The sequence below is a fragment of the Ictalurus punctatus genome, chromosome 20 (assembly GCF_001660625.3).
Source record: "Ictalurus punctatus breed USDA103 chromosome 20, Coco_2.0, whole genome shotgun sequence".
Taxonomy (NCBI): Eukaryota; Metazoa; Chordata; class Actinopteri; order Siluriformes; family Ictaluridae; genus Ictalurus; species Ictalurus punctatus.
Window position 1 is genome coordinate 18865227 of NC_030435.2, and position 13435 is coordinate 18878661.

The 13435-nt window shown below is 40.4% G+C and overlaps 1 protein-coding gene across 4 annotated transcripts in view; it reads right to left on the reverse strand.

Moving 5' to 3' along the window:
* Window positions 1-13435, reverse strand: part of LOC108280688 (receptor-type tyrosine-protein phosphatase mu) — a 253376-nt gene that overhangs the window by 126834 nt on the left and 113107 nt on the right. For all 4 annotated transcript variants that reach the window (XM_053673623.1, XM_053673622.1, XM_053673621.1 and 1 more), the window contains exon 7: window positions 5180-5473. In XM_053673623.1, the coding sequence (XP_053529598.1) occupies window positions 5180-5473 (294 nt within the window). The remainder of the gene's footprint in view (window positions 1-5179; window positions 5474-13435) is intronic.

Here is a 13435-nt window from a genome sequence, read left to right on the forward strand (position 1 = left end):
GGGAGAGAGAGAGGGAGAGAGGTAGAGAGAGGGGGGAAGGAGAGAGGGGGGGAGAGAGCGAGGGGGGGAGAGAGGGAGAGAGAGAGAGGAGAGAGAGAGGGGAGAGAGAGAGAGGGAGAGAGAAAGAGGAGAGAGGAGGGAGAGAGAGAACGAGAGAGGCAGAGAGAGAGAGACAGAGAGGGAGATAGAGGGGGGAGGGGGGAGGGGGAGAGAGGGAGAGAGAGGGGGGAGAGGGGGAGAGGGGAGAGGGAGAGAGAAGGAGAGAAAGAGAGGGAGAGAGAAGGAGAGAGAGAGAGGGAGAGAGGGAGAGAGAGGGGGGAGAGGGGGGGAGAGGGAGAGAGAAGGAGAGAGAGAGAGGGAGAGAGGGAGAGAGAGGGGGGAGAGGGAGAGAGAGGTGGGGTGGGAGAGAGAGACAGAGAGAGAGGGGGAGAGAGGGGGAGAGAGGGAGAGAGGGGGGGAGACAGAGAGAGGGGGGAGAGGGAAAGAGAGGGAGAGAGAGAGGGGGAAGAGGGGGGGAGACAGAGAGAGGGGGGAGAGGGGGGAGAGGGAAAGAGAGGGAGAGAGAGAGGGGGAAGAGGGGGGGGGGACAGAGGGAGAGGGGGGGAGCGAGAGAGAGACAGAGGGGGGGAGAGGGGGCAGAGGGAAAGTGGAAGGGAGGGGGGGAGAGACAGTGAGAGAGACATAGAGAGAGACAGAGAGAGAGAGACGGGGGGGGGTTGGGAGGAAGAGATGTCCTCATTGCACACCTGTGAGTATTTACAGATGACCTTGCTAAGTGATGTTGTAATCAATGTCAGCGCTGCATGCAGATATCGAATGCCTTTCACAGACGCAGACAGACAGACAGAACACACACACACACACACACACACACACAACATAACCAACTAAACTACGATAATGTCAAATTATTGACATTGTTTTATGATAAATTGACATTTTACTGCAAGCTTGGTTATTATCCAAAAATGTTGATTCTTTAAAGGATTCATGTTATTACGATGTTATTATGATGTTACTACAATGTTATTACGATATTATGATATTATAAGATGTTATTATGATGTTATTATGATATTATAAGATGTTATTATGATGTTATTATGATACTATATGATGTTATTATGATGTTATATGATGTTATTATGTTATTATATGATGTTATATGATGTTATTACGATGTTATTATGATGTTATATTATATGATGTTTTTAAGATGTTATTAAGATATTATATGTTATTAAGATGTTATTATGATATTATATGATGTTATTATGATATTATATGATGTTATTATGTTATTATGATGTTATTATGATGTTATATGATGTTATTATGATGTTATTATGATATTATATGATGTCATGTTATTATGATGTTATTATGATATTATATGATGTTATTATGATGTTATTACGATGTTATTATGATATATGATGTTATTATGATGTTATTATGATATTATATGATGTTATTAAGATGTTATTATGATATTATATGATGTTATTATGTTATTATGATATTATTATGATATTATATGATGTTATTATGTTATTATGATATTATTATGATATTATATGATGTTATTATGTTATTATGATCTTATTATGATATTATTATGATGTTATTACGATGTTATTACGATGTTATTATGATATTATATGATGTTTAGCGATTACTCTTTATAACCAGGAAAAATCCACTAGTTCTCTCATTAAATGGTTACCGGAGAGCGCTAAACTCTACAGTTGGCTCAGATAAGAGATACAGGTACAGTTTGTTCTGTCCCCATGAAATCAAAATTGAGCTTTTCATATGAAGATATTAGCCTTAAAGGGATAGTTCACCCACAACTGAAACTTCTGTCAGCAGTTACTCACCCTCATGTCGTTCCAAACCTGTAAGGCTTTCGTTCATCTTCAGAACACAAATGAAGACATTTTTTATAAAACCTGGGAGATTTCTGTCCCTCTGTTTACTGTCCATGTAACCAAAACTTTCAAGCTCCAAAAAGTTCATAAAGGCAGCGATAAGAACGCTTTGTGTGCGCAAAAACTCAAATGAAGTCTTTATTCACAAAACATTGTGTTGACGTGAGAGCGGACAAAAAAACACGCAAGTCTTTTGTGAAATCTGCAGACATCGTTGTTATGAAGTTGCACTATACGACTCAGTTTGTGCTCAGCGTCCTTCTTCCTCTGCTGTAAACAGTGCAGCGCTTCCAGGTCCCGCTGTATCTCGAAAACGTCTGCTCTATGATCTATACGGCAGTGAAGATATTTTGTGAATATGAGATATTTATAACTGGGATTAAACCACTTGAGTCACATGGATTACTTTTACTTTTATGAACTTTTTGTCGCTTGAAAGTTTTGGTTACTGGACTGTAAACGGAGGGACAGAAATCTCCCAGGTTTCATTAAAAATGTCTTCATTTGTGTTCCGAAGATGAACGAAAGTCATAAGGATTTGGAACCACATGACGGTGAGTAATTGATTGCTTGGTAAGCTAAACACTACTGGCTATTTAAAAAGTTGGAGGAGCCACTCAATATGCCCCACCCTGACTTCCTGTTTCAGTGGAAATTACGTCAACACATTGAATAAGGCTGTGCGTTTTAAGGCGCTTCACAGGGACGTTAAAGTATCATCAAAAACAAACCTATAAACTAAAACTCCTTCATCGTCTTAAAGGTGCAACAGTCGATTGTTTTTATTCCTTACTTGTATACTGTAAATAACCTGGATTTTCATGTAGAACATGATCAATAAAAACAGTGGATTAAGTAGTGGCCTTAGAAAAAGTGTATTAAGTCGCTGAGAAAACCTGTTTGGAAATCCGGTCTGGAATACTTGTTTGTGTTTGGATGTGGATCCTGTCAATCATTTTACAGACACTCTATGGGCCATCGTAGATCCCGTCAGAGACCTAATCCGTGCACACATGTTCCCTACCGCTTATCCTTCACAGGGTCGAGGGGGAGCCTGGAACCGATCCCAGAGAGTTTGGGGCACAAGGCGGGAGATGGCAAACATGCAAACATCCCTAGAGACCTAATTTTGGGGGGAAAAAAGATTTATATTTTCTTAACTAATGCAAATTTAAAGCCTCTGGATCAGATATATTTCTTTCTGCTGTGAAATGCTACACACACACAATTTGAGCAGAATGGGAGTCTATATGTACTGTACTGTGTGATGTGTCTGGAAACCTTCAGAAAGAGCCGAGATGTGTAACAGTGACTTGTTTAACATCTGAGTGAAAAGACCAAACATGTATGACAGAGCGACAGACACGATGATGAATGGGATTTAATGGTACTGTTAGCATTTGCAAGCTAGCAAGAGGCTAATAAAGGCGCACTGGACTCCTTATCTGGGTAATGGCTGTGATAATTTGGACTCTTTATCTGGGTAATGGCTGTGATAATTATGTCCACTGCCCTGTTTGAGGCCTCAGTGTTTTATAGTCCCTTAACACCATTAGCGAGATTAGCATTATCTATTTGGCAAATCTACTCTCAGCATTCTGCTTATTTATATACGGCTGTGAGGTTTGTAGCGCTGAGCACACTGCACTAGCTGACCTTGTACAATACATTTATGAGGAAATAAGTGAAAATACATACATACGTTTCATTTCTATTTTGAAATTGAGTTGTACAAAAGGAAACAAAGTGACAGTGATGCTTTTTCTCCATTAATTCTTTCAAATCGAAACAAATAAAAGCCAGGAAAGCTCAGCTGAACTCAGCACATCGCTCGCATAAAAAGATCAGCTACATTTTAATCACATCTGAAAAGAAAAACATTTTCTTCAGACCTGTGAGAAAAATAATGAAAAAAACCAACCGATAGTTACAGTATAAAACTCCTTTACCTCCCTCCCAAACCCTTAAAAAAACACGACAACAATCGGACAAACCTTGAAGATAAAACAGGCTTTGTGAGCACCACAAGGCAATAACGAACACAATAGATAAGCTTGAATACGAAGTAATACAATTTACTTTCAAGAGCACAGGCCCTCCTTTCTCCTTGCATTTGTATTTCTTTGTAATCTTTCCTCCATTACGGCCCACGAACAAAGACAACAAAGGAAGCAAGGAGGAAGAAAAGCAGGAAAAAATTGACCATGCAAGGAGAAAAAGGACGGACTCTAATATAGCCACTATATATAACGACAAAATAACAGAGTCATTAACCCTTTAAAGCTAGCCCGGTCTCTAGGTTTCACTTAAGCGGGCCAAACTAGTCATTAAGGAGAGGTAAACGGTGCCTGGTGCCCATAACAGGATAATAGCCCCCATGCTAGGAGCTGATAAATGGGAATGGGTTAATGAACAGTGTGTTAGAGGTTGTGTCTGCGGAGGTAATAAAGAGCTCTGGTGTGCTCAGTGAAGCTAGCGTGATGCATGGAAGTGGGAGAGGAGATTCGCTTTAAGATCGGAAAGAGGGGCCTGGAGTCAACGAGGGAAAAGTGGAAGATCAAGAGCCCTTCCTGGTAAAGTCCTCATGGGGCAAGGCATCACACACACACACACAGAGAGAGAGAGAGAGAGAGAGAGAGAGAGAGAGAGAGAGATAGAGAGAGAGAGAGACAGACAGACTTTAACACAGAAGTAATAAATATAAATACACACCAAAATTATTCATATGCAAACTCTAAGCCCACAGCACACACCATATTGTATACACCTGCTCAATTTATGCACCCACAATACGGCTTTGGTAGGTGTATATCAGTGCACACACACATACCATACACACACACACACACACACACACCCTAAGGGCCCTGGAGTGAAGGCCTCGTGAGTAACACCATCCATCCCCATCAGATGCTCAAATGAGAAACAGTGAGACCTTCAACAGGAGGTCAGACCCCGATTACAACCCAAACCCGCTTTCTAAATCCAGTCTCCAACCTCACACACACACACACACACACACACACACACACACACACACTCTCTCTCTGTCTCTCTCTCTCTCCCACCAACTCCAACTCTCTCAGACATGTCTAACAACAAGCTTCCTACAATCCAGATGGTGACTGATGTAATGTTAACACACTCAGCATATTCACTGCCCTAACCTAGAACCACACAAACGTCTATCCAATTTGAAGGTCTAACAGTTCTCCTTCGAGCCTGCGCTTTTCACCCGCACTACTCACCAGCGCACTTGGTACGAGCCCGGAGTGGTGGCCCGGGCGCCCCTGTGCCCCCGTCCAGTGGCCGTGTGAGCAGCACGCTGATCTCGTACTCTGTATCGGGTGCCAGATGACCGATCTTGTGTGACGCCTTGTCCACAGGCTGCAGGTCGTACATGGTGCCCGAGACGGTACGGTACTCCACTTCACGGCCGATGATCGGTCCATCCCCGTTGATGGAGTTGGCGTTGAGCTGGATCCACAGGTAGGTGGCGCCCACTGCCGTCAGCTGGGGAGGCGCGATGGGCACTGGGGGTTCTGGGAAAGGAAAGGGACAGGACAGTTTTTAAACAACCTGGAGTATGACATGCAGGACACTTCTGTTCAAACACAGGTCAAGATAGTAACAAAAATATCAACGTGAAATTATAGAGTACTAATAAGATATAAAGATGATCAGAAGATTACTAGAGGTTTACAATGATTCAGTTCATTATTTCTTTTACACTAATTTCAATATTTACATATGATTCATCACTTTAAAGGTTAACTAAGAAAGTAATAACTTGAATCAGGTGCTGAAAAAAAAATACCAAAAAACAAAACAAAACTGTATATTAGCTGTATAGTAGCTGTTAAGTAACTGTATATTAGCTGTATAGTAACTGTATATTAGCTGTATATCTGTATAGTAACTGTATAGTAGCTGTATAGTAACTGTAAAGTAACTGTATAGTACCTGTATAGTAGCTCTATAGTAACTGTATAGTAGCTGTATAGTAGCTGTATAGTAACTGTATAGTAACTGTATAGTACCTGTATAGTAGCTCTATAGTAACTGTATAGTAGCTGTATAGTAGCTGTATAGCAGCTGTATAGTAACTGTATATTAACTGTATAGTAACTGTATAGTAACTGTATAGTAACTGTATAGTAACTGTACAGCAGCTGTATAGTAGCTGTTAAGTAAATGTATAGTAGCTGTAGTAGCTGTATAGTAACTGTATAGTAGCTGTATAGTAACTGTATAGTAGCTGTATAGTAACTGTATAGTAACTGTATAGTAGCTGTATAGTAACTGTATAGTAACTGTATAGCAGCTGTATAGTAGCTGTTAAGTAAATGTATAGTAGCTGTAGTAGCTGTATAGTAACTGTATAGTAGCTGTATAGTAGCTGTAGTAGCTGTATAGTAACTGTATAGTAACTGTATAGTAGCTGTATAGTAACTGTATAGTAACTGTATAGTAACTGTATAGCAGCTGTATAGTAACTGTATAGTAACTGTATAGTAGCTGTATAGTAACTGTATAGTAACTGTATAGTAACTGTATAGTAACTGTATAGTAGCTGTATAGTAACTGTATAGCAGCTGTATAGTAGCTGTTAAGTAAATGTATAGTAGCTGTAGTAGCTGTATAGTAACTGTATAGTAGCTGTATCGTAACTTTATATTAGCTGCATAGTAGCTGTATAGTAACTGTATAGTAATTGTAGTAGTTGTATAGTAACTGTATAGTAGCTGTATAGTAACTGTATAGTAGCTGTATATTAGCTGTATAGTAACTGTATAGTAACTGTATAGCAGCTGTATAGTAGCTGTATAGTAACTGTATAGTAACTGTATAGTAACTGTATAGCAGCTGTATAGTAGCTGTATGGTAACTGTATAGTAACTGTATAGCAGCTGTATAGTTGCTGTATAGTAACTGTATAGTAACTGTATAGTAGCTGTTAAGTAACTGTATAGTAACTGTATAGTAATTGTAGTAGCTGTATAGTAACTGTATAGCAGCTGTATAGTAGCTGTTAAGTAAATGTATAGTAGCTGTAGTAGCTGTATAGTAACTGTATAGTAGCTGTATAGTAACTGTATATTAGCTGTATAGCAACTGTATAGTAATTGTAGTAGCTGTATAGTAACTGTATAGTAGCTGTATAGTAACTGTATAGTAGCTGTATAGTAACTGTATAGTAGCTGTATATTAGCTGTATAGTAACTGTATAGTAACTGTATAGCAGCTGTATAGTAGCTGTTAAGTAACTGTATAGTAGCTGTAGTAGCTGTATAGTAACTGTATAGTAGCTGTATAGTAACTGTATATTAGCTGTATAGTAACTGTATAGTAACTGTATAGTAAATGTAGTAGCTGTATAGTAACTGTATAGTAGCTGTATATTAGCTGTATAGTAACTGTATAGTAGCTGTATATTAGCTGTATAGTAACTGTATAGTAACTGTATAGCAGCTGTATAGTAACTGTATAGTAACTGTATAGCAGCTGTATAGTAGCTGTTAAGTAACTGTATATTAGCTGTATAGTAGCTGTATAGTAACTGTATAGTTGCTGTATAGTAGCTGTATATTAGCTGTATAGTAACTGTATAGTAGCTGTATATTAGCTGTATAGTAACTGTATAGTAGCTGTATATTAGCTGTATAGTAACTGTATAGTAACTGTATAGCAGCTGTATAGTAACTGTATAGTAACTGTATAGCAGCTGTATAGTAGCTGTATAGTAACTGTATAGTTGCTGTATAGTAGCTGTATAGTAACTGTATAGTAATTGTAGTAGCTGTATAGTAACTGTATATTAGCTGTATATTAGCTGTATAGTAACTGTATATTAGCTGTAAAGTAGCTGTATAGTAACTGTAGTAGCTGTATAGTAGTTGTATAGTAACTGTATAGTAGCTGTATAGTAGCTGTAAAGTAACTGTATAGTAGCTGTATAGTAGCTGTATAGTAACTGTATAGTAGCTGTATAGTAACTGTATAGTAACTGTATAGGAGCTGTATAGTAACTGTATAGGAGCTGTATAGTAACTGTATAGTAGCTGTATAGCAGCTGTTAAGTAAATGTATAGTAGCTGTAGTAGCTGTATAGTAACTGTATAGTAGCTGTATAGTAACTGTATAGTAACTGTATAGTAACTGTTTAGGAGCTGTATAGTAACTGTATAGTAGCTGTATAGCAGCTGTATAGTAACTGTATAGTAGCTGTATAGTCGCTGTATAGTAACTGTATAGTAACTGTATAGCAGTTGTATAGTAGCTGTATAGTAACTGTATAGTAACTGTATAGTAACTGTATATTAGCTGTATAGTAACTGTATAGCAGCTATATAGTAACTGTATAGTAGCTGTATAATAACTGTATAGGAGCTGTATAGTAACTGTATAGGAGCTGTATAGTAACTGTATAGTAGCTGTATAGCAGCTGTTAAGTAAATGTATAGTAGCTGTAGTAGCTGTATAGTAGCTGTATAGTAACTGTATAGCAGCTGTATAGTAACTGTATAGTAACTGTATAGTAGCTGTATAGTAACTGTATAGTAGCTGTATAGTAACTGTATAGTAGCTGTATAGTAACTGTATATTAACTGTATAGTAACTGTATAGTAGCTGTATAGTAACTGTATAGTAACTGTATAGTAGCTGTATAGTAGCTGTATAGTAACTGTATAGTAGCTGTATAGTAGCTGTATAGTAGCTGTATAGTAACTGTATAGTAACTGTATAGTAGCTGTATAGTAACTGTATAGTAACTCTATAGTAGCTGTTTAGTAGCTGTATAATAACTATATAGTAGCTGAATAGTAACTGACTTTTGTCAGACTTTTGTCTGTATGCAAAAAAACTCAAATGAAGTCTTTATTTACGAAATATCTTCACTTCGACTCATGCGCTGTGTTGATGTGAGAGAGGACAAAAAACCGCAAGTCGTCCCCAATATCGAAATCTGCAGACATCGTTGTTATGAAGTTGCACTATACGACTCAGTTTGTGCTCAGCGTCCTTCTTCCTCTGCTGTAAACAGTGCAGCGCTTCCAGGTCCCGCTGTATCTCGAAAACGTCTGCTCTATGATCTATACGGCAGTGAAGATATTTTGTGAGACTTCATTTTAAAAAAAATTATTTTAAACTGGGATTAAACCACTGGAGTTACACAGATTACTTTTACTTTTATGAACTTTATGAACATTTTGGAGCCTGAAAGTTTTGGTTACTGGACTGTAAATGGAGGGACAGAAATCTCCCAGGTTTCATTAAAAATGTCTTCATTTGTGTTCCGAAGATGAACGAAAGTCATAAGGATTTGAGAGCATGTGGCGCTCTCACCACTGCGGCCTGGGTTCGAGTACCGGTCAGGGAACCCACCCCAGCCACTGGAGGGTTGCACAAGTCAGTGCACTCACAGTGCCGGTCCCAAGCCCGGAAAATGGGGAGGGTTGCGTAATTTTACTAATTAAATGATTATTTTGGGGCATCCAAGAAAAGATATGCACAGAAATGTGTACGCACCACTGTTGACAGCTTTCCCATGCAAACACTGAGTTAAAGAAGAAAAATTCCTCTCTCTCATGCAATTCCCAAACTTTTTGAGTCATAGATGGGGTGGGAATTTTACTGAAATTTGGCAGCCCTGCCCATAAGCTTCATACTTGTGACTTTCAAGCACTCACACAACTGTTTTTGTTTTGTCCTGTGGGGATCCCAGGCCCGATGCACACACTGAGTCTCAATGTGAAGCTTTGTGGCAAGCTTTCTTAAAAACAAACAAACAAAAAACAGGGCTCATCATATTTATATCTGGATGTGTAATAGTTTAGAACACATAATGTATTCATATTCAGTTACATCCCTGCTGTACAGTTTTATGATGAGGGGATAAAAAAGGAAGTATTTAGGAAGTATTCACGCCAGAGAGGATCAGAGAAATCATCTCTAAATGCTCTTTATCAACATACCCAATGGAAAGGCTTGTGCTTTAGTTCTATAGACAAGTTGAGTCTTTAAAGCCAGAGGAAGCAGCTACATACACTGCAGAGGGCAGGACCATGCTGCTTAGCTGCAAAATATGAGCATCAGAACTGATTCATTTTATTGACAGAGCCTCTAAGCACTAATTCTTAATCAATAAAATGCTGTTAGAAGGCTTTGTTTGAGAGATAGGATGTGTATGTGCATGAATGGTGGAGCAAGCTACTGCTGTCACTGTCTCTTATAGAGAAGCCATGTTTAGTTAGCTTAATTGCTTGCTCTTCCATCTACATTTGCGTCACAGGTTGCAGGAAAAGCTGACTGAGCCGGGAAAGACAAACTGCATTATCGATCAACAAAACAAAATGTGAAATTTCTCACTGAAATGTACACCGATCAGCCACTGACAGGTGAATGAAATAACACTGTTTTTGAAGATGATGTGTTGGAAGCAGGAAAAATGGGCAAGCGTGAGAGATTTTGACAAGGGCCTAATTGTGATGGCTAGACGACTGGGTCAGAGCATCTCCAAAACAGCAGGTCTTGTGGGGTGTTCCCGGGATGCAGTGGTCAGTACCTACCAAAAGTGCTCCAAGGGAGGGCAACTGGTGAACAGATGGCAGGGTCATGGACACCCAAGACTCACTGATGCGAGTGGGGAGCGAAGGCTAGCCCGTCTGGCCCGATCCCACAAAAGTGCTACTGCAGCATAAACTGCTGTAAACATTAATGCTGGCTTTGATAGAAAGGTGTAAGAACACACAGTGCATCTGTATGGGGCTGCGAAGCCACAGACCGGTCAGAGTGCCCATGCTGACCCCTGTCCACTGCCGAAAACACCTACAATGGGCACGTGAGCATCAGAACTGGACCATGAAGCAATGGAAGAAGGTGGCCTGGTCTGATGAATCACATTTGTTTTTTACATCATGTGGATGGCCAGGTGCGTGTGCGTCGCTTACCTGGGGAAGAGATGGCACCAGGATGCACTATGGGAAGAAGGCAAGCCGGCGGAGGCAGTTTGATGTTCTGGGCAATGTTCTGCTGGGAAACCTCGGGTTCTGGCATTCATGTGGATGTTACTTTGACACGTACCACCTACTTAAACATTGTTGCAGACCAAGTTCACTCCTTCACGGCAACGGTATTCCCTAATGTCATTGCCTCTTTCTGCAGGATAATGCTCCCTGCCACACTGCAAAAATTATTCAGGAACAGTTTGAGGAACAGGACAAAGAGTTCAAGGTGTTGACTTGGCCTCCAAATTCCCCAGATCTCAATCTGATCGAGCATCTGTGGGATGTGCTGGACAAACAAGTCTGATCCACGGAGACCCCACCTCAAAACTTACAGGACATAAAGGATCTGCTGCTAACTTCTTGGTGCCAGATACCACAGCACACTTACAAAGGTCTTTAAGAGTCCATGCCTCATTGAGTTAGAGATGTTTTGGCGGCACAAGGGGGACCTACACGATATCAGGCTGGTGGTTTTAATATTTTGGCTGATCAGTGTATGTCAGTATCCACACAAGAGAGAAAGAGATAGAGATTTGCCCAGCAGATCTAGAACTGTCCGCTGAATAGCATGTTTATATGCACGGCTACAGCTTGGACATTTTCATTGATGAACACATCAAAACTTTATGCCTTTGGCAGCCTCTGTGCTAGCCATGCAGACGATGTCCTGTTGGATGGCATCATTTAGAGAGGATATATGTCCTCTGGGGCAGGCAAAAGTGATTGATGCCCACCACAAGACCATTACACTATAGCCAATATGATAATAAAGCGTAATTCATATTTATTACGGACGCCTTCTAACTGCAGAGATCAATCAGGATGGAAATACTGGCCCAAAGTAATGAATAAATAAACTGGTTACAGTGTGTGCGTGTGTATGTGTCTGCGTGTGTGTGTGTGTGTGTTCAAGGCATGGTGCATTACTCTATAAAGTCACAAACAGCTACAGATCAGAGCTGAGCTCCTCCACTCAGCCTGAGGGGAGCGCTAACAACACAGTATGTTTACGCTTGTGTGAAATGTGTGTGTGCATGTATGAGTGTGTCTGTGTGTGTAAACCAGCCACGTGCAGGTCACAGATCCTACAGATGGCTGTTCCACAGTGACCGCAGCCAGAGGCCTCTAAATACCCCATAATCTATCTCGTTACAGCCGGCCAATCAGACATCACCTAAAATGAACTGTGTAATCCTGCTCAGTCTCAGAAGCCGTGCTGCCACCGTACACCACAGCAGGGGAAAGAGTTAAAGCAGGACAGGTAAGAAGGGAAGAACAGCACTATAAACATGCAGCATGCTAAAATCTTAGCCTCACTGGCTGAGCACGAACAGTATCGCATAAATCAAAATCTTGGCCTCGGGGCAAGAACTCATTAAAGACTTATGCTTGGAATTTGTTTCTAAGACAAATATAAATACTGGATTTGCTGACTTTATACTGTATTCATTCATTTTTAAAAAAAAGTCCTGCATTTAAAGTTTTCAGCTCCCCGCGACCCTGTGTTAGATAAGCGGTATAGAAATTGGACGCATGGAAGGATAAATATGAACAGCAGTCTGGGAATACTTTTTGAATGTCGCTGGCCTTCTATGTCTACAACATACTCTGACACCTTGACTTTGAAAAAACCATTAATATGGTCTGGTCTGCATTTATATAGCACTTTTTTAACCTTAGCAGTTCCAAAGCACTTTACACTGTGTTTCATTCACCCATTCACACACACGGTAGCAGAGCTGCCATGCAAGGTCGCTAACTTGCTATCGGGAACAACTCGGGGTTCAGTGTCTCGCCCAAGGACACTTCGGCATGTGGGCCGGGAATCGAACCGCCGACCATACGATTGGTGGACAACACGCTCTACCACCTGAGCCACAGCCGCCTATTAATATACCATAATTTAACCCTGTGTAGGATTCCTAAAAAGATCATGTTGGGTACGGAGCCTGTTTAACCACTCTGGAGGAAAAAACCGTCAGCCATCTTTGCTAAGTGTGATTTCCTCAGGCTTGGAGTAAATTGTTGGAAAGCTATCTGCCGTAGCAAAATAGATACAAGTCTAATCTAATCTAATCAGTTTGTAATCAGTGATACTCCTGTGCCACAATCTTTTAAATGCAATTTTCTCTCTTTCCACTTTTTTCCAAATGAAACCTTCTAGCTGTACTCCTGTTCAACACACATGAACTGAAGAGGGCTTTGGCTGAATGATGACGTGTCTTGGCCCACATCTGCGGAAAAGCTGCGGTGATTTCGAAAAGTGGCATACGCAGAAAATCCTCCGAATATCGCAGAGTTTGCTTGATTCTGCCTTCACTTCTGCGATCGCAAAATCACGACGTCCTGGAGGGACTGTAAAGTCAGTAATTATACACCAATAAAGTGCATCTAGGTGATCATCTAGCCACTGAGTCTAGCCGTAAATTAGATGTAGTTGATGATAAACCTCGCAGGAATTAACCTACATCCTGATAACCTCCTGAACACGACATC